This window comes from Triticum urartu, chromosome 3, assembly GCF_003073215.2.
Source record: "Triticum urartu cultivar G1812 chromosome 3, Tu2.1, whole genome shotgun sequence".
NCBI lineage: Eukaryota > Viridiplantae > Streptophyta > Magnoliopsida > Poales > Poaceae > Triticum > Triticum urartu.
Window position 1 is genome coordinate 672,162,412 of NC_053024.1, and position 21,727 is coordinate 672,184,138.

The 21,727-nt window shown below is 46.8% G+C and overlaps 2 protein-coding genes across 5 annotated transcripts; one reads left to right on the forward strand and one right to left on the reverse strand.

The window, feature by feature from the left end:
* The first annotated feature begins 1,373 nt into the window (after window positions 1-1,373).
* LOC125545838 lies at window positions 1,374-6,398 on the forward strand. The gene is made up of 17 exons (XM_048709880.1): window positions 1,374-1,730; window positions 2,198-2,292; window positions 2,453-2,566; window positions 2,643-2,747; window positions 2,838-2,909; window positions 3,194-3,306; window positions 3,392-3,526; window positions 3,623-3,691; window positions 3,827-3,914; window positions 4,047-4,118; window positions 4,204-4,304; window positions 4,532-4,649; window positions 4,742-4,801; window positions 4,900-5,010; window positions 5,203-5,320; window positions 5,423-6,256; window positions 6,344-6,398. Exons 1-15 carry the CDS (start codon window positions 1,592-1,594, stop codon window positions 5,299-5,301), a joined length of 1,491 nt encoding a protein of 496 aa, XP_048565837.1. The 5' UTR covers window positions 1,374-1,591; the 3' UTR covers window positions 5,302-5,320; window positions 5,423-6,256; window positions 6,344-6,398.
* An 863-nt stretch (window positions 6,399-7,261) lies between these two features.
* Window positions 7,262-11,270, reverse strand: LOC125545839 (serine/threonine-protein kinase-like protein ACR4). 4 transcript variants are annotated; one of them, XM_048709881.1, is made up of 9 exons: window positions 11,027-11,270; window positions 10,693-10,806; window positions 9,274-9,405; window positions 8,989-9,170; window positions 8,731-8,860; window positions 8,562-8,633; window positions 8,233-8,416; window positions 7,944-8,058; window positions 7,262-7,849 (listed from the first exon to the last, which is right to left on the reverse strand). In XM_048709881.1, the coding sequence occupies exons 1-9, from the start codon at window positions 11,253-11,255 to the stop codon at window positions 7,586-7,588; spliced, it is 1,422 nt and encodes a 473-aa protein (XP_048565838.1). In that variant the 5' UTR covers window positions 11,256-11,270; the 3' UTR covers window positions 7,262-7,585. The 4 variants fall into 4 exon arrangements, with proteins under 4 accessions (XP_048565838.1, XP_048565839.1, XP_048565840.1 ...); XM_048709882.1 differs by having other exon boundaries at window positions 9,274-9,424; window positions 11,027-11,156; XM_048709883.1 differs by having other exon boundaries at window positions 9,274-9,493; window positions 11,027-11,047.
* Between the last annotated feature and the right edge of the window lie 10,457 nt (window positions 11,271-21,727).

Here is a 21,727-nt window from a genome sequence, read left to right on the forward strand (position 1 = left end):
GTAAGAAAGTGCATCAACCATTACTTCCCATTGTCAAAGAGAAAATCATCACCTGGAAGGGGCCATCTGTTCCGCATATGTTCTCAGAGACTTCTAGCATGCGAACAAGAGGCTAATGCATGGAATGTACCTTCCTCATCCACACCGCACAAAGGGCAAGTTGAGCGAGTAGAAACATGGTTGTATTTCTTGCATTGCTGTGTGGGTAGAGTTCCTGTCACAACCCTCCATGTCGTGATCTTCATTTTTTGAGGTACCTTAGATTTCCACACACAATTCCATAAAGTCTGAGTGCCATCTGGGCTAGTGCTCGAAGCACCATCTGCAAACTTGATATTATGCTTGTACATGGCTAGCTTATATGCACTTTTCACTGTGAAAACTCCACTTTTCTCCGGAAACCAAGAGAGAAAGTCCGTACGCTGACGGGGGGATGCTCTGATTTTCAAAATATGTTAAACGCCCATCGACCAAAACAATTGTCTCAGATGGTCAACTCTCCATGCACCATTGGCATCTAGAAAGTCGGAAACACGATTTAGATGACAAGTACCTTTAGGAGAGATTGGGCGGAATGAAAAGGGGCGCTATATCCATAAATAAAATGACCTCTACCCTGTAAAAAAAGTTGACCTACCTGTATTAATCCGCCCTGCACACATAATACCTAGTGTCTTGATTTTTAATTTGAACATATACGCTTTTAACTTTTAAGGTTGGCGTGCATGAACCACAAAAAAAACCGAACAACAAAAAAGTTGACCTATCAGTACTAAGGTCACCTAAGGAATTTCTGGCAAACAAGCTCAATTTTGAATCAACAATCTCACCAAGAGTTTTTATATTGTCACACATCAGTCGTATTGCGTCATCAGTCGATGACCATGTGACTAGGAGGGAGGAGGAACATTGGAGGAAGGAGACGGGTTAATGAGAAGGGGATACATGAAGAGGAGGAGGAGAGAAGAGTTAGTGAGAAGGGGATGAAGGAAGAGGAGGAGTGAAGGAGCGGACCTCGACGACGATGGTCATGCTCGGTATCTGTCTTACCAGTGAATCGACTCGATGTCACACTATCGATGGAAGTGGATATCATTATCAACACGGTAGCGTAGTGAAAGGCGCGGACAGTAATGAACCGAAAAAGGAAAGAGGAGACCGTGGCAGGGGTCGGGGACACGGTACCGAAATCTAGGGCGAGGCGGGGGTGCGTTTACATTTTAACTCCGTGTTCGAAGACGGCGTCGAAACGGGACAATATAGAAACGTATCCTAGTGTGACTCGTAACTACGTATCCTAGTGTGGAAGACGTATTCCTAAATTTCACGTTTCTCGCGCCGGCTGGAGGAGGAAGAAGACAACATAACAACAGCTTGGTGTGCTTGGATCTGTAACCGTACTGCGTTTCCACTCCTTCACCGCTCGCCATAACTAATCGAGGGAAGGGAGCATCGAGCCGTTCCAATTCGCGTCCTCGTCTTCCCCGCCAGTCCCCTCTCCCTCCTCCCCAAGAAGTGGTCAGCACAGGGACGACGCGGCGGCGGCGGCGGCGGTGTTGGCGTCTGTGTTTGCTCGCTAGGCGAGAAGGCAATGACGGCGGCGGGGCCGGGAGCGGGGCCGGGGGCGGAGGCCCAGATGGGGAAGGACAGGGACGTGGTGCGGCTGGAGCGCGAGTCGGTGATCCCCGTCATGAAGCCCAAGCTCATCATGAAGCTCGCCTACCTCATTGGTTTGCCTCTGACCCCTCTCTCTCTTCCTTTACCTGTCCCATTACTCCGGTCCGGCGTTCGCCATGGGCGCTGCGCGTTTCTTGATTCCCTTTCGCCACAGAACGGATTTCACCGTACGGCGTTTGTTTAGTACTTGAACTTATTCCTAACTTTGAAGATTGGATTCTTTGCCTGTTCTGAAGGAAAGCACGCATATTGGTTTGATTGATCCATGTTTTACCTGTAATAAAGTAGAAAGATTGTGCTCAAAGAAATCCTAATAACTGTAGATATGGGGGGTTTGTACATTTCATACCACCTACCTAACACACATACTAGCGGGGTCCTTTCCTAATGTGGCTATCAAGTAGTCCACCATGTTATGTGTTCACCTGTCTTAGTTTCTACATGCTGAAGCAAAGATATCGTCTTTTGGGTTTATGGGACTTCATAACTGAAAGCAAACTCTGTTGCCTGTTTCATGAAGAGCACGAAAACGACAGGGAAGAATTCCTGAAGCTCTGCAAGAGGGTGGAGTACACCATCAGAGCTTGGTATCATCTCCAGTTTGATGATATGATGGTGAGAACCCGACGCCTTTCTGAAGACCTGTTTTTCATACATTTTCATACTTTTGCTGCTTCAGACTGATCTGTACAACCATCTTAAAAAGCTGCTAATTTCTGTCAGTGCTTGAAATTGAAGCAGATTTGATGTATTCAGTATCTTAATTTTTGTACAGGAGCTGTATGCTCTCTTCGACCCTGTGCAGGGTGCCAAAAAACTGCAGCAGCAGAACTTCTCGTCCGAGGAAATCGATACACTCGAGCAGAACTTCCTGACCTATTTCTTTCAGGTATAGGACTTGTTTGGGAGAAAGCGTTGCTAATATGTTATGTAGCATTGCAATTTAAGTGCCCAATTCGGTGCAGGTGATGCAAAAAAGCAATTTCAACATATTATCTGACGATGAGGTTGAGCTTGCTCATTCTGGACAATACCTATTGAATCTTCCAATTAAAGTTGACGAAGCAAAGGTTAATGTCCACTCACTCCAGACCGCACCTCCTTATCCAAAATCACTACTAGATTCAGGGCCATTACATTTTTGTTGTTTGCTGGTGCAGTTAGATAACAAACTTTTGTCGAAGTATTTCAAGGAGCACCATCATGACAACCTACCTGAGTTCTGTGATAAGGTGAGAATGCTCTGGCTCTTATATGCAATACTGATGCACCCTCATTTTGAAACATATTCAGCTGGCTGTTCTTATATTCTGGCTGCATCCACTCACTGTTGTTTCATCAAATTTTAGTTTTAAGAGATAATTGAAGGATAGGTTTTCATGTATTATTGATGTGGCACCCTAGACCTTTTCTTCTCTTAGTAGCCGTGGCTCGGTTTTCCTCATATTATTCATATACAACTCATTGTTCCGCGTGCAAACCTTATACTTACCCAGCATAATCTTCTATTTTCCAGTACGTCATATTTCGGAGGGGCATAGGACTGGACCGCACTAGCGATTTTTTCTTCATGGAGAAAGTGGACATGGTCATAACTCGTACATGGCGATGGCTGTTACAGAAGACGAGGTATGCTATCCACCACTCATTTATTTTCCTTCGAAGTTTATCTTGCTCATTCCACAAGTTAGTTATTTTCATACTGTAATTTCAGACTGCAAAGGCTCTTCTTGAGAAAGAAAAAGGTCAAGCCAGTGATAGATTCCAAGAAAGATGATGATCTAGTTGGTGAAGGGGACGACAAGGAGCTATACGTTGAACGTATACGACTTGAAACAATGAAATTGAGGTTTGTGCTGTTCTTAACCTGTTACACTATCACAATCCCAATAAGCTGCCATCTTTTGGTCTTCTATGCTCTCATATTTTCCTACTTTCATTGTAGCCTGCGCAATTTAATTGGCAAGGTTACAATTCAGGAGCCTACATTTGAAGAGGTGATTGTCTTGTACAGGTAGAACTCATAATGATTTTGGTTTGAGGTTGTAGGCAACAGTTTCTGGTGCCTTGGTTGTGAAATGGTCACTCGCATGATTCCTACAAACCACCATGTCTGAACTAATTTCTGATGGCACATGTTTGATTTCAGGAAGAAAAGCCCGAAGGGCCAGGATGATAGAGCAATTCAGGTTAAACACTTCAAAAATATTCCGATGGCAGATATGGAGTTGGTTCTGGTTAGTGCTGGACGCTCTATGTTTTCTAAAAGAAAGAGATGTGGTTATGTCCAAAAGTTTTTTCTTTGAGAACACATCTATACTCATTTATTCATCTGGGCTTATGCTGAAGATAAATCATGGTATTTGCAGCCTGAGAAGAAAAACCCGAGCCTCACGCCAATGGACTGGGTTCAGTTCATTGTTTCTGTTGTTATTGGGCTTGTAAGTCGAGTGAAATTGGTTTGACTTGATCCATTGATTTTGTTGTGTTTCATCAGTTGATGATTGTCTCTATCACATTACCCAGGTTACACTCGTCGGTTCACTCGAAATGCCTAAAGCTGATTTCTGGGTTGTGATTGCCATCCTTTCTGCTCTGGCTGGATATTGTGCTAAGATCTATTTCTCGTGAGTCCCACTCGATGTATTATTTGACAGGGTATTCATGCCGTCAGTAATTTGGATTATTTGTGTATGACCTAACCAGGAGGCCTTTTTTTGTTCTTTTGACCTGCTAGGATTACTCTAGAACACATTCACAAAATGTGATTTTGCTTCCTTAATTCTTTTAGCCCTTCTTAATTAGGACACTCATGTATTACTTTTCGGGTTGATGGAATTTACCTTTGCTGCAGGTTTCAACAGAACATGGCAACCTATCAAAACCTAATCACTCAGTCAATGTATGACAAACAACTAGATAGTGGGAAAGGCACACTTCTGCACCTCTGTGATGATGTGATTCAGCAGGAAGTAGGTCCTAAGAATCAGCAAAATAGAGGCTTGTGTTTATAGAAAATTTCAACTCACAATTTATTTACATATTTGCGATTTCTGATGTTCAGATCAAGGAGGTCATAATCGCATACTATATATTGATGGAAAACGGAAAAGCTACTGTTGAGGTATGTCAGATCTTTTGCTACTTCAAACCACTATTTTTCTTGTTAAGTTATATTATGCTTTGTTAAGTTAGAATTTTGTTTGTTTCCCAACATGTTAGGATCTTGATTTGCAATGCGAGGAGCTAATCCAGGAAGAGTTTGGTTTGCAATGTAATTTTGAGGTGATGGATGCTCTTCAAAAGTTAGAGAGATTTGGTATTGTTACAAGAGTGAGTTCTTACAGCCTTTTCTTGTACTGTTTCATACCTGCATTGCCAGTCATATGAAAGGTTCTTACAATCATAATTTGCAGATTTTGCAATAAAACAATGACAGAATCCAAAAGTTTTTTATGACATTACCCATCGTATTGTTATCCCTTTTATCTCTTTTCATATTAATAAACTCGATGGTGTGTTCAGGATTCTATAGGAAGAATTGTTTGCGTTCCTCTAAAGCGATCCAATGAGATCATTGGTGCTACTACCGAGGAGCTGGTTATGAAAGCAAGACAAAGCTAGTAAACTCGATTTGAACCAGGTAAACTTCTTGTAAACTCTTGGCCAGCTGTTGGCATTGTAATGTTTCTGGATTACTCCAAGAAGTGCTGACATGCTGATACTTAGTTTGTTCCATTTTAAGGGGGCAAGTACATCCTGGCTGGAAGCGGAATAGTTCTGCTACGGAAGTTGAGGAGAGACGCGGCTGTGATTTGGTCGTAGATTCTTCTGTATTATGTAGTATTTGAAGTGCGGTGTCGTAGATGTGTGGTGTAAGAATTAAATATCCCCTACTCGAACAAATATGGAGATGTTCAAGGAAGTGTTGTGTTTGCACATTGATTAAGTTATTAAAGAAAAGAAATTCCCTGGATTGGTTTTGCTGGATCTGTTCTGCTCCACATGTTGCTGGGGTATTTTCCTTCCCCTTATGCGTAAAACATAAAGCCCTGTGAGCATACAGTAACTTAACAGGGTGGTTTACTAATCACAATATAATCACTTGTCCAGCCATGTAACAGTTTCTGTGAGTTGATTACTGGTGAGTTTACAGATATCAAGGAAAAGGAGAAAGAAAAGCAGCAAAATTTTCTGGACGGTACATGTCCAAACCATATCCACTTGCCCTTGTCTGTTTGCAGGGAGGTACATGTGCAGGAGAAGCAAGCGAAGAGGGTGTGGAGAAGAGGGGGGCACAGCGTTTGGGGGTGAGATAATGAGCAGCAGCAGCAGCAGCAGCAGCTTGGCGTCCACCATTTCTGCAGCAGCCACTGCTGCTCGTCCTCGCCATGGCGCGGCGAAGCAGCAGCTGAGCACAAGGGTGAAGCCACACCTGAAGCATGCTGCAGGCTGCTGGGAGAGCAGCGGCAGCGGCAGGGCGGTGGTGGCGAGGGCTGGGCCCGGGCCGCTGACGGAGATCGAGCCGGACCTGCAGGAGGACCCCATCGACAAGTGGCGCACCAACGGCGTCCTCCCGGTCTGGAGCGATCTCCTTGGTTTTCTTGTTCTTGCTGCTGTGTTGTCTGGGGAATTGGGATGACACTGGAGTGAAATTGTTTTGCAGGAAGACTTTGTGTATGGAGTGTATGATGGCCACCACACCTATGATGAAGGCCAAGGTATTATCTGGTATATTTTCTTGTATACAGCATAAACTATATGCATTCGCTGGCTGAAAGTTTGTGCTGATTCTGATATGATGTGGTGGAAACCAATCATCCAACTGAAGAAAAGAAGGGCTTCTGGGAGGATGTTTCTGAGTGGTACCAAGAAGCTGAGCCTCCACAGGGATTCCAAGGTACACTCACTCATGGTGCCTTTTGCTATCTGGAAACAGTATTACATGTCCTTGAATCTTTCTCATTAGCATCAACGGCAATCTCTTGCAGCACTCATCTCCTGGGCATTCCCTCCTGCAGTCATCCTCGGAATGGCTTTCGATGTGCCGGTATGGATTGAGTAGTTCCATTAACCTCTAATCCTCCTATTTACATGCATCATCTGTCTTGGGCTCACTGAACGAAGGAAGACTCATGGTCTATTTGTGCCACCAGGGAGAGTACCTTTACATTGGGGCAGCTATCTTCATCGTCGTGTTCTGCGTCATCGAGATGGACAAGCCGGACAAACCGCACAACTTTGAGCCGGAGATCTACATGATGGAGAGGTCCAAGCGCGACAAGCTCATCGCAGACTACAACTCCATGGACATCTGGGACTTCAACGAGAAGTACGGCGAGCTCTGGGACTTCACTGTCAACAGAGATGACCTTATCCAACCATAGGTGCCATTCAGAAATGGTGGTCGCATTGGCTAGATTCAGAAATGGAGGTCAGTTCAGATGACATGTATGATAGTGATATAAGCATTCTCTAAGGAAATCAGGGATGGCATAGCTCCAAGAAAAGGATCTTCAAATAAAGCATCCTTGTAAAAAATGCAGAGCAAATTGTCAGAAAACACCATACTACAAATGGCAAATGTCTAAAATTGTAGAGATATATAAAGTTGCCAGTTTGGCGCTACCCTCTCGATGTTACAAAAGTCTAGCAAAAAAGAATTGTCATTCTTTTTTGTACAAGTTGAAACCCTATGTCGAATACAACGAAGAAAATACACCAGGGGTGAAAAGGGAAGCCTAACAGCTCCTCCTTTTTTGTACACTTGAGTTGCACAGCTGATGATGAGCTGGCTCACTATGAGAAGAAACTAATGGGGCAAAATTGGAGCTAGAATAGCTAATCTATAACCCTGAAAGAGGAAAACTAGCTTAGCCTTTGAAATGCTATAACTTTCCATTCTTCTTCATCTTGGTGATGTGAAGAGCTGGCTGCCTAGGGTCACAGTTGTGTCGCCCACTGGCATGGCTGTCGTCCTCCTGATCTCCTGCTCGCGTATCCGGTGTATCTCGGCTTCCACCAGGCTCATCGACGGACGATCCTCGCTTGCCGGGTTCACGCACCGCGATGCCAAGCGCAACAATTCCTTCATGCCTCGTGGGGTAAAGCCACTGGTCATTCTCCTATCTGCTATTGCAGAGATTTCACTTGATTCTTGAAAGTTCCGAACCTGCATATCAGAGATGGATAGTATGGTGATAGATATTATGAGAATAATATGGCAAAGAGGAATTGAACAATCATCAGGAATCAGTAGAATTTACCCATTCAATAATGCCTTGATCAGACGCAGCCGTCCTTCCACTGATCAACTCCACAAGGAACACACCAAAACTGTATACATCACTTTGTATGGAAAAAATCATGGACTCCTTCCCCCTGGTCATGCAACAAATCTCCATTAAAAACAGACACGGGATGCCGATAAATTTGCTACTATCACAGGCAGCACACTGAAAGCATACAGTTTGTACTATTCACTAATGGAAGTCAAGGGATGTAATTATGAACTTTTAAGTTTTAACCACCCCAAAGAAGAAGCTCAGTCATTACCGAGGATCAACGAACGGATCATTGAATATCATCGAAGGCGGGCCAGCATTGCCTAGTCGATCAAGTAGGCCTCGGATGCCAGTATCAGCAACTTTTGGTAAGAAATCCGCATCCACCAGGACATTAGCAGTTTTGAAGTTCATGTGGACAGCAGGAGGGGTCATGGAATGCAGGTGACTCAGGCCTGAGTAACAGTAATAGGAAAGGTCATTATAATAAGATTCATTGCATAACTATTGTGACTGAAAATGAGGCAATTCATAATGTAGTCATGAAAACATGCCTCTGCCAATAATGGAAATGCGGAGTTGGTGCCGATGTATACTTACCCTTAGCGGTTCCATGAGCAATAGCAAGTCTCTGCTTGAATTCTAGCCTTGCAGTTGGAGAATGGCCATTTCCTGTAGAAGGATGGCAAGAAAGAAAGAAAAGCTATCACTTGTGATGCTCTTCTTGCACATCAGAACAATAATAGGAAACACACAATGGAAAAATCACCATGCAAATGCGTAGAAATGCTGCCATTGGGGACATACTGATAAACAAGCATCTGCATGCCATTGTCCTGGCAATACCCCAAGAGATTTACGAGGTTGGGATGACGACGGATAGACGATAAGTAATTAACCTGGGGAGCAAAAGGCACCAACAATCATGAGTTCATGTATTGGTTTTGATCTCAGGAAGCAAGGTTTTGATTTCTTAAAACATGCCACTACTCTAGAGAATCGGCGGATACGGAGAAAAAATTGGCACCTCATGAAGAAATTCCTGGCTCGGAGGAGAATGCCGCCTTTTAACCGCTATAATTGTGCCATCCTGGAGCAAACCGTTGTATACCTCTCCGAACATTCCATGTCCGACGAGATTCGAGCTGCTGAAGTTATTTGTAGCAGACCTTAGTTCCTCCAGTGTCATACATCTTGCTCCTTGCATGTCTAGAGTACATAATAAAAGCAGTCTGTTAAGCTAAATGCTAATCTGACACCAGCTGAAAAACAGTGAAATTAAAAGCCCCTCAAAAACTAATTTGAGCGGTACCTGGAAGAGCTTGACCCGACGAATTACTCTCTGAAGAATCTGAATTCCTTCTGCGGTGCCGTAGGCATAGCACTACAATGAGTGTGATGGCACCAACTAATGCCAAACCTCCTGCAGCCCCTCCTAGAGCTACTGCAAGAATGTCTGACATCTAGTATGAAATTTCCTCCTTCAGAACAGGCTAGTAATATTTCTGTAGCAGTGGCGATGCAGATGTAACCTAAATAGTAGTACATTTAATTTATCTGAACTTAACTTTGAACAAGCAATAAGAATAAACGAAAGATTGCTGAATCGACAGCGCAACAATACAAAGTGAACTAAATAATTGCAGAGTACAAAATGGAACATATGTGCCATATATGGATGGACCGGTTAAACAAGAGATGAATATGAGCAGTTATAAAATAGGTAAGCGCATTCCGACAATGACGTAAGCAGCACGGACCAAGCAATTATTAGCGCATAAATCAGCGAAAGGAAAACTAAAATATCAGATGGAACAATGCAATCATGTTGACATTCAGAACTGAACATTAAGTGGCCTGGCAGTTCGTGCCTTTTTGCCGTTTATCGCATTCCTTTTATTTCCTAGATAACGTGCACGGCCGTTGCAATATTCAGAAATTTCGCACCATCAGAGAAATTTCACGCTGTAACACGTACTAAATTCTCGTGTAATTTAAAGAGCCTCGTGAATTCTCATAAAATTACGTGGCGTTGCGTTTTGCGCCTTTTGCCTTTTATTTCCCAGACAGTTGCAATATTCAAATATTTCGCGCCATGAGTAGCACTAATAAAATTCCCATGGTATGCAAAGAGCCTCCCAAATACAATAAACTGCGCTGCATATTCTTCTATTTGGTTGACAATGCATGATCATATACAGACACAAAAAAACTGTCCACTACAGCACTATATATAACAGGAACGCTTCGTCGCCCATATAAAGGGGTATGCGAAAGCTTCCTCTGTAGTAGTGCTTCCAAACCACCAATGCCTTTAACAATCCCCAGTTGTACTACATGTTAAATCGAAATCTAATAAGAGAAGAATGCAGAATTCTTCAACTTGTGTGATCTAACAATATGGCATTGGCCTTATGGGCGCTGAAGGAAATCATGCAGTAAGACAAGAATTGCTCCTAGTAGTATGAAAAAGAAAACAGACGCACAACTGTTGCTCCATCTATACGTGCTACAGTACATGACAAGAATAGCAGGCACGCAGTATGATCTATAACGAATAACCTATATCAACAAATTCCACAGCAATCATGCAGACAATATCTTATCCCCAGAGCACACATCAAATCCATCTGATCCTGGTCCAAGAAAGGACCAGGAGCATGCAAAGACCATCATATCAATCAGCCAGAGCAGAGAGAATGTCCAAGCAACCAATAGCAAACATGCATACCTGCAGATTGACGAGGTCTCCTGGCGTCATCTCCCTGCAGGCACAAGAGCAGGATCAAACGCTGAAGCCATGCCGTGATACTTTTATCCCCTTCTTCTCCCTCCCTGCCCCTGTCTGTCATCATCAACAAGGAAAAGTTCCTATTAGGTTCAGGGCAAGAAATCAACAGAGGAGGAAACCAAAATCAAGCATGAAAAATGTGCAAGGAACATCCAGATTACGATCATGGAAGATGAGAAGAAACAGGGGACATGGAGAAGCAGCAAGAATCCATGAGAAGTGAGAAAAACAGGGGACATGGAGAGGCAGCAAGAAAGCAGGGGAGGCAAGAAACCTGTGCCTTCTTCCTCCTCCTCCTCCCTGCTCAGGTGCCGATGATTGGAAAGGGGGAGGGGTTTGGGGGAGGACAGGAGAGGGGAGAGGGGACAGGAGAGCCAGCACAGCCAGCCAACACCAGCGGGAGGGAACCAGCAGGCCAAGTATATATAATGGTCGAGCTTAGGAGGCGCCGCACCAAAATGTGCCTCGGAAAAACGTGAGGCGCCCGCCGCTTGTATTCGCATTGCATTGCAGGCAGTGAGAAAATTACTTACTGCCTAAAACGGAGGCGGGGCTGAGCAGGTCCGCCATGGTCCACGCTGACGTCGCATACGCTGCTCTTAATCCCTCCTTAATTAGCAAGATCGCCTCTGCCGAGAGAGAAAAGAATGAGAGGGATGGAGGCATCTCCCAGCCCGGCCCAATGATTGCCCCCAAAGGCGAGGCGACAGTTCGTGGGGATCGCGACACCGCGCCGACGGACGGGCGGCGACGCGGCCACCCATTCTCCCGATTCGTTGTCTACTTCTTTTTCGCGGCATATTTTACTATTCGGCAATTCGTTGCATCGTATCGTCGGATTATCATATGCTCGGGTAAATGGATGAATCTTTCTGTCGATCGCGCGAGCTCAACAAGAAATGGCGTGGTAGTAGAATAGAAGGCGTCAATGATTGCCGAGCATGGAGGAAGCGGCCGGGCGGGCCGAGCAGAGCTGGAAGACAGGCGGACAGCAGCTGCATGCACACCTCCTCACAGGCACCAGAGCAGAAAAGCTGCACACGCCCTTCTTCTTTCCTGGCCTGACGGACGCACGGAGGCCTTGTCACTTGTCACCTAGTGCGAGCAGTAGCTAGCCCAGCCCCAGACCAGAAAGCACACGCTTCGGAACTCGGAATGAATGAATGAGCGAATATTGCTAAATCTTTTCTAAATTAACTCGTTGATCCACCCAGATATACTACGTGCGTGCATGCATGAACTACAGTGGTAGTGGTACAGCCTGCCTAGCTCGCTCGATCCAAGCCATACGGATCGCCGCTGTGACACTTGCATCCATCCATCCATGCATGGCGTCTTGCTGCAGGCTCGTCCCTCCCTCCCTCCCTACGGAGTGGACTGGAGTGGAGTGGGCCGCCGCTGTGACCAGTGAGCTGTACGCGGCCATCGCCGTCACCATGCGTTTCCTTCGTCCTCACATCCATACCAACTTTTTTACCCCCTACTTACTGCCATCTCATGGATTTTTCTTCTACTTTAAAAAAAATTGTTGAGAGGACGAAGAAGATAAATTATGCATGAACTTTAAAAAACATTTGATAATCAAGCCTAACATGTAGGGGCACCGTTAAGAGTTTGCCTGGTGTAGGGGGGGGCCTTTTGGCCCCCGTGAAGCTCCGCCACTGACGTATTGCCGCTACCATAGGCAAATTTGACCTGTGAACGAAATCAAATCACAGAATAAACTGCTCGTGAAACTATTTCACGCGGCTGACCTTTTTATGTGACGCCCGACACGAAGGCGTCACACTACATTGTGCAACGCCTCACAGATAGGCGCTACACGCCTGGCCAACGTTGCACTACAAACTGCCTAAAAAATGCTAAGTCATTGTGCAGAGCCTACGAGCTAGGCGCTGCACTGTATAGTGTGGCGCCTAACTCTCAGGCGCTGCACTAGTGGTTGCACTACAAAATGAAGCAACCACTAGTGCAACGCCTAGAAGCTAGGCGCTACACTGTATAGTGTGTGGCGCCTAGCTCTCAGGCGCTGCACACTGACTTAGTAATTTTCGGATCATATGGGTGCGACGCTGCTCAGGCGTGTAGCGCCTATCTGCGAAGCGTTGCACAGTGTAGTGTGACGCCTTCATGTCGGGCGTCACACAAAAAGGTCAGCCGCGTGAAATAGTTTCACGGGCAGTTCATTCTGTGATTTGATTTCGTCTATAGGTCAAATTTGTCAATTTTGCCGCTACCACACTGCTCACAAGCATGCATGCATCCACAGGATTATTTCGCAGTCCCCAAATGCCAATTTGTTCCTGCTGAATTATTTTTTGTCCGGGTTTCTGCTAATTATATTCCTCCAAAGAAATTATGCTAATAATAATAAGACTGGGACAGCACACTATGCTTGTGGGAACCGTGGAAACACCGCAACGCCATTGTGTTTGACAGAGAGACACCATCACTCCAAACGGCACTCCAGAACATTGATCGTGAAGGACGCACTTGGAGATCGGCAGGGAAGTTTAAGGGTGACATAGAATTTTACTTTGGTGGTATCCATAGGCGGGCTAGTGGTGAATAATCCCGAACGAGCTCTGTGTGTGGTGGTGGAGGCCTGTGTGAGCCTTGTAATTACGGTTCTAAACTTTGTGGAGGGTCTCTTTGCCCCTTTCTTCTTTAATATATGATATGCACACTCGTGCATATTCTAGAAAAAAAATACAATTTAAAAAGAAGAAAGACTTTTGTGAGTCGCTTTAAGTTGGGGTCTTGACAAATGGATGGATGGAGCTGGGCGCTCTCTCACTCTCTCTCTCTCTCTCATGGAATGGAATGCCTGCCCATCCTTGTGAGCTGTACATGATGGACAGCTGAAAAGCCTGAAGCGAATGGAAGATGCCAAAGGCAGAGGGGAAGGGGACCCAGATTTCTCCGGACAGATGGAGGGAAGGGCGATTGGATTGCATGCATGACAGCCTTGCGCTGTCCCATCCTTGTTCCTCCCTTCCATGCATATAACACGCACTTGATTTTGCTTCTTAGCCTTAATTTAGAATGTTCTTAAAAGTGCAATATGTCATATACTGTTTTGTCCACGCCTTACAAAAACACCGCTGATAAAAAAAATTAAAACTACAAACATGCACAAGTGGATTTCGGTGCCGTCTCCAACATGTATATAACAACAAGATGTTGCATATCTAAAAGATTTTGTGTTGAGACACTTGACTATTTCTTCGTGCTTTCGACGCGGTCGAACTCCCTTCGTCTGGAAGCTAGTAGAAGTTGCAAAAGATCTTCAAGATTTATCATTTACCGACAATTTATGCGGTATATACGTGAGTTACAAGAGGCGTACTAATATCACTGGATACACTTGTATTAAGCGATTTTGTGTTGAGTCGCCTGACTGTTTCTTCGTGCTTCCGAGGTTCGGTGGATCGGTCGGACTCCCTTCATTTGGAAGATAGTGTAAATCATCAAAGATTTTCAAGACTTGTCTTTCACCAAGAATTTATTCGACAATACGTCAGTCATAATATATGTATTAATATCGCTGAACGCGTTATAGTTCGAAAACAATATACCAACAACATCTTGCATATCCAAAAGATTTTGTGTTGATACACTTGACTATTTCTTTGTGCTTTCGATTTAGCTCGATCAGGCTCCCTTCGTCTGGAAGCTAGTAAGAGTCGTAAGAGATTTTCAAGATTTATCGTTTACGGAGAACTTATTTGGGATATACGTGAGTTACAAGATACGTATTAACATCGGTGGATACGTTGCTCTTAAACACAATATTTGGTGGCATTAGTTTTGTATATCACAAAATCTATATATAGTACATTAATGGCCCAAAATCAAATCTTTGAAAGCGCGTACGGGTTACATTTCTAGATCGATTACCGAGTTATACGGTATTAATTCCGTACCAAATAATATATTTAGTCACAATGAATGGCAAAAATTAAATTCTCTACATTTACATTCCGGATGCGACAGAAAAATAATACATATATGGTCTACTACTAATGAGTGGCCAAAATAAAATCTTCACAATTACATTTCCGGACAGAAAAACAAAAGGCGTAGACGTAGTGGCGGGGAAGGTTCGTGAATCGCATACGCCCACCGTCGACCGACCACGTCTCAGGATAGTCGCCCGGCCGGCCTTGTCCGGAAAATGGACAGTCTTGCTCGAAGGGGCGGGGGTGTGGTCGGTCGGCTGTTGGCGCTCCCGTGCACGACATTTTCCCTCACGTACGTACTGTACTTCTTTGGACGGTTCATGCATGCATGCATGACCCTGCTAGCTAGCTTCGGGCCGGTCGGTCAGAGGTTTATCTGCACTGCATCAGCAGCTTGTTCCTACCGTACCTACCTTACGTCGTCATGCATGCGTGCAGTGTTGGGTGCGAGTGCAACACAGCTAAGCTAGCTAGCTTTTCTTTCGGGTGATCGAATTGAGTTTATCTTCGCGGACGGATGGATGCCAGATGTGTATGCGTGTCTGTCTGCGTTGGGTACGTGGCCCGTGTGTCCGGGTTAGTACTCTACGCAGGGGCGGAGCTGGGCCCCGGGCACCCAGGGCCCAGGCCCGGGGCATGAAAAGTTTCACAGGCTATAATTATATAGATTTTTTTCCAGGCCCGAGGTGCAGCTCGGTGGAAAGACGAAGGCCCAAACCTTGATGGGCTGCCTTACCAGAACACACGCACGCATGAGGCAACACAACCCCACGATCGAGCGCAGACGAAACGCCGCCGCCGAGTCCGCACGCACGCAGGACAAGATCCATCTCCCAGCGCTCAGGCCGCCGTTCGCCGTGCTGTCGCCTCCGCCCCTCCACCCCCCCTTCCCTGCTCCTGTCCTGTGCATCGTTCGCCCTCGCCCCGCTGCTTCATTGTCGACTGCCGCTGCCGCACCACGTAATTTTGTTTGATGTTCTCGCTGTTTCTCCCCTAATGCTCTCCATTTATACCATGTTCTACTTGTATTAATGTATAATTTGCTTTGAACTGAACTTTAATTGAAATAATGTGTGTGTGTGTATCCAGTCATATATCTAGGGTATTATTGAACTCAAATTGATGTAATTACCAATTTCAATACATATTGTATATCACTTTCAATCATATAGGTCTCACAAAGTGCATTTACCTCATCGAAGTGGTAAGGTTTTATATTTGTATCACTTGATGTTTATACCCCCTCTTATGAAAAATTGATTTTGATGTCTTGAAGGTGTTGGCTCTTCTTCCACCGTTGATGAGATTATGTGAGGCATTGATGAAGTAAACCATTGATTAGGTACTCTTTTTTATCACATACTGTTCTTTATAGTTTTTGTCATGTTTTTATCTATTTTGTTGTATCGTTAAGCATTGAGTTTATATTCTAAAAAATTTGTGCAATTGAACCATATTTTGTATGGGGTATTTTTTGAGGTAGTTAAAACGCCTTATCGACATTAAGATTTCCCCTTGCGGCCAATTTTTTTTTAGGCCCGGGGCTTTCTTCAATCCTGGCTCCGCCACTGACTCTACGTAGGCAGGCCCGTAGCTTAGGCCAATTCCACCGCGCGACCCTATCCTGTCCGTCCCCGTCCGTTTGAGGTAAAATGGACAAACGAGACGGCCCAGCGCGCGGGCGCAAACGGACTTTTGTCCGTTTTGTGTCCGCTTTTGACCCATCCCCGGCCCAAGTTTGCGCCGGTTTCGGGGTGAAACGGACAGCGCGCGGACGGGCGGGACGCGCGCGCTTGTCCTCCCCTGGCCCGCCTGTCGGTGGGAGAAACCAAAATCCCCCACGCCTATTTGCCGCCATTTCCCCCAAACCCTTCCACGTCCCTCCTGCCGCCCCTCTCTCCCCCGGCCATGGCCGACGCCCCGCCGAGTTCCGGCGGCCTGGCCGTCGACCCGCCCGCAAAGGTGAAGAAGAAGGCGCCAAGGAAGCCACGGTCGGAGTGCACGCCGGAGGAGATCGCCGAGTTGGACGCGGAATCGGCAAAGAGGAGGGAACGGAGAGCGGCCGTCAAGGTCAATGCCGCCGGGGCCAAGTTCGCCGCCCAGCGCCAGGAGCTGGAGGCCGCGCGGCGCAAGGCCGCTGCCAACGAGAAGGAGGACCTCGTCAACAAAGCGCACGCCATCCTCATCCTTGGCATGGGCCGTCCGGCCGGGTTCCCTGCAGCGGCCGTCGGCCCGGCGAGCATAGGCTCGTCGGTCGCCCGGCCTACGCACTGCCAGTCACCGACGTCGCGCGCCGCGCCCATGTCGCCCGGCTTTTCTCCGCCAAGGCACGACGGCCAGACCCGTTTCTCGGCGTCGCCGGACGTGGGCTTGTTCGGGCCGTCCACACCGCGCCCCGCGACCGTCATCGACCTCAACGTCACGCCTGGGTCCAGCAGCAGCGGGCGGCCGTCCGTCGAGATGCAAAGAAAGCAGGCACATGCACCATGCCGGCCCCCCGCGTCTTGTTTGACAGAATGCCAACCCCAACGCCAACGGTCGACGACCCCTTCTACAACCAGTACATGGAGGACGTGATCTTCGAGGGTGGGCATGGCCGTGCCTACGACCCCTAGGAGACCCAAAGTCAGGATGGCCGCGCCGAGTACGTGCCCGATGAAGAGGCCGAAGACCGTGCTGACTACGACCATGGTGACTCATGGCATGAAGACGATGACATCTATGTCGAAGGTGATGAAGAGGAAGGCAATGACGTTGATATTAGTGGCGAGCCATTGTTCATTGACGAGCTCATCCAAAGAGCGGAAGCACAAAAGAAGAGGAAGAGCATTCGCACGGGTTCATACACACAAGATGAGGACAAGTTGATTTGCCAAGCTTGGATGGAGATTAGCCAAGATCCGAGGACCGGCGCGCAACAAAAGGGCATTGTTTTTTGGACGAGATTCCACAAAACATTCCATGAAAGGAAGATGTTTGAGCCCTACCAATTTACAAGCAACCGTGGCATCGGCTCGATTCAAAAGAGATGGTTGTTCATCCAACAAGAGTGCAACAAGTATTGCGCCGCATTAGAGAGCATTGAAGCACGGCCCGTGAGTGGTCTCGGTGTTGGGGACATGGTATGCTCTCCTCTTCCTAGCCCTTTCCTTGCTACGGCCATGACACTTCGGCCGTGTATATGTTTGCATGTTCACTTGTTGTTGATCATGTGATTTAGGCATTTCAATCTTCGGAGGCATTCAAGGCCCGGCACAATGACAATCCATTCACTCTTATGCATTGTTGGATGATTATCAACAATTGCCCTAAGTTCAAGGACCAATACCGTGAACCACAAAGGAAGAGAGGACTAAAGACGACCAAGTACGCCGGAGGTGGAGATGGCGAGGCCTTGAAGAGGTAGAGGGGCAAGACCAACTCCAAGGTTGATGACATACGTGATGCCTCATCCATGGCATTGCATGACACTTTGCATGGCATGATGTCCCAAAAGGATGTGAGGGACGAGAAGAAGCGGCAAAGCAAGGAGGAGCAAATGAAGCAATACCTAGACCTTCAAACAAAGAAGCTTGAGATGGAGGAGGCGGCCAAGAGGAGGAAGATCGACATGAAGGAGGCGGCCCGGCAAAGGCAGCTCGACATCGAGGCCGACAACGTCAAGGCCAGGCAGAGGCAGCTCGACATCGAGGCCACGAACGCCACCACCAAAGCGAATGAGGTGGCCCTTGCGATCATGAGCGTGGACTTGTCGAAGATGAGCGACAAGACGAGGGCCTGGTTCGAGGCCAAGCAGAAGGAGATGCTCGAAGCCGAAGGCCTGAACTAGGTCGTCCGATCGGCCGTGGCCGTTCTTTTTGGAGGCTGGCATGGGTGCCGCCCGCCCGCTGGGCCGCTGGCTGTGTGCCGGCGAGAAAACATTCATTTTGGTGGCCGACTGTCTTGCCAGCCGCTGGCTGTGTTGCCGGCGAGGAAAACTATTCATTTTTGGAGGCTGGCTGTGTTGCCGGCCGCTGGCTGATGCCGGCGATGTACGTGTAGGCCGCTGGCTCTGTTTCCGGCGTGATGAACCGGGGCCGCTGGCCTGAACTAGGGCTTGGCATTTGAAACATTGCTTCTGCTTTTTTAAATAGACGCGGACATGATGGGGCAAATGGATGCGGCCGCGCGCTGGGCGCACGGCCACCGCATCCCAGGACACGCCCGGACATGACCCCAAATCGCTACCCAAACGGACAGAATCCGGACAAAACGGACGTCCATTTGGGGTCGCGCGGTGGAGTTGGGCCAACTCCAACGCAGACCCCCAAATCGGACGCGGACATTTATCCGCTTGGGATGGGAAATAGGCAGCGACCGGGGGGCAGATGGTCGGGCGACGCATCTGCGCCCAACGCGCAAGAGAGGCCCCAACCCCTAAACACACACGAACTCCATCCGGCAGCTCCGACAGACAGACGCCGTGCCTCATCCGCGGCCGCCGCAGCGTCGCCCCGGCGACTCCGGTGAGGCGAGGTGCGGGGAGGAGGAGGATGGCGGCGGGCGACTGGCATGGCCTCAACGAGGAGCGTGGGAGGGACGGGTTCCTCCGCCTCCCTGCAGCGTCGCCCAGGTGGCGGGCACGTGCCAGCATCAGGAGGGCGATAACGCTGACGCATTTGCTCGCGGCGGCGGGCGAGTGCGAGCGGTGGGGTCAAGTTGCTATCGTTGATTTGTGGGCCACTAGCGGACACGAGCGGATGAGAGGGGGCAAAGAGAGTGTCTGCTTTTGTCCGTGCAGATGCATTGTGGCCCAAGTTTGGTCTGGGTCTAAGGTTGGGCCGGACCGAAACGGACGTTTGCGGACAACTTTGTGTGTTTGGATACTCCTGTTGGGCCAGGTTTTGCCCCAAACAGACGAAACCAGACCGGATGAGGTCTAACGTTGGAGTTGGCCTTACACCTTACATATATCTTCTACTACTAGCAAGATGTGCTCTTGCCATGTGTAGTGGCCATGCATACATGGTGCCAGCGATAATTTCATCTCCATTGCCAGAGCCAACTGGTCTTTGTTGATCTCGGAGAAGAAGTCATCAAGATCATGATCCTACCGGACCAATGCTATGGAGAAGAAATTGTCGAAAGATCAAGGAAAAAAATATCCTAACCTCCGAAAGAAAGAATTCACGAGCCTCACGCCGGCACCGAAGCCTACACGGTGTGACACAGAAGAGGCCGCATGACCAAACTGCGAAAGATCAAGAATCTACGCCAACATGCCATCGACACTGCTACAAATGATCCCGTTCGAGATGAGGCGGCTCGAGGAAACTTTATTCGTCGGCTGACCCCGTCATCACCATGCGCCCTAAGAAAATAGGGGTATCTTTGCCACCTTATTTTTGTGTAAACTTTTATTTTAGGAACGCAAAATTTCCGGGATGGTGTTTCACATGGCTACACAGTAGCACGACTCATTGCCATCATTTGATCGGTGCGTAGGGACCATGCGATCCAAAGTGTGCCAAGTGGCATGGACAGAGTGATCAGAAGAAGAGTGTGATTGCTGATTTACGATGCGCAGTGATGACGAGTCCATTCCTAGGAGTGTCAGCTACTTTTTAATTTCCCTCCTCTTTATTGCATCGCTCTCGCCCCAATCCACATTGTCTCTCCATTACTATACGGCCATCAATGTTGTCTCCGGCAGGGGTTCAAGCCTAGTGCATCCACCCATTCATCGAGACCGATGTAAAAAAACAAGACATAGGCACACATTTTGGGACATGGGGCGTACTTGTGTTTTGAAGCAGAGATTGCTCCTCAAGGAATGAGGATGCTAGGATTGTGGGGCTTAGGGTAATTCGAGGAAGGCTATGCTTTGCACGGTGTTGGGTTTGTGGTGGATTTTTTGTGCACAAGCACACGCGGGGTGGGGGGGGGAGGGGGGTCAAGTGATAAAGAGGTTGGATTTATGTTTGGTAATTTGGATCCGGAGGCAGGGTGGTGGGGAGTTGATGAATCTGGACAACACACACACGCAGTCGAACAACATACAGTTGGCTCAAGTGTTTGTGGATACGAGGGCCAACTCTTAGAGGAGATGGAATATTCCCTGATGGTTTCATCTAGCGGGACAAATTAAGGAGAGGAGGTGGGTGGGATTTGTTTTTATTCTTATTGTTGTTGTCATAGGAGTTACTGGCTGGAATTCGAGATTTGTTTTGTAGTATTTTATATTGGTTTGTGCCTTTGGTGGTCCTTTTGGCGCATTCGAATTTTGTTTTGTGAATTATAGGGCTAGGTTTCCTTGTTGATAACATACGATTCATTTTCATGTGTTCTTTATTGTTTCTTTATCTGACCTATTTGTAGTCTAGCATGCTTAGGGATTCGATGCATGGTTTTCTTTGTAGATAATACACTTTTCCATCTCGAGGTGATGTGATTGCCAGTCATTGTGATGATTTCACCATTTGTGTTGATAGCTTGTTATCAGTCATTGTGTGCTTTTCTTTAACACCGGTGTCGCTATAGATTGTATTGTAATTGTCATGATTATTATTATGAAGTTGCCACATTGATAAGTTTTCTAACTTGTTGAAATTGTCATGTTATGGATTATGTAGCTACATATCACTTACTCCTTTAGTATTTTACCACCTATGCTTATAGTTTTTGCCATGTGCTTGTCATGTTCATCAGTTTTTCTTTTTCTTTTCACATCAATTCTTGTTGGTTCCTACAAATAGCATGTTGTACCCCATTATGTTGCCACAACAAAAAATGTTTGTTTCACTCACCAACATTGTGGTGTTATGCTGAAAATTTTAACACCTATTTTTATTTTATTTTATGGGTAATGATATTTTTACTTACTAGACAATATATTATGTTTTTACCAAATGTGCTTATTATGTTGAGGACACCTTCTATCTTCTGTGCTGGTCTTGATAATACCAACTGTGTGTAGTCAACTCAACATGATAATATGCTTTCCTTCCTATTATACAATTTGTGTGTGTAGGTGT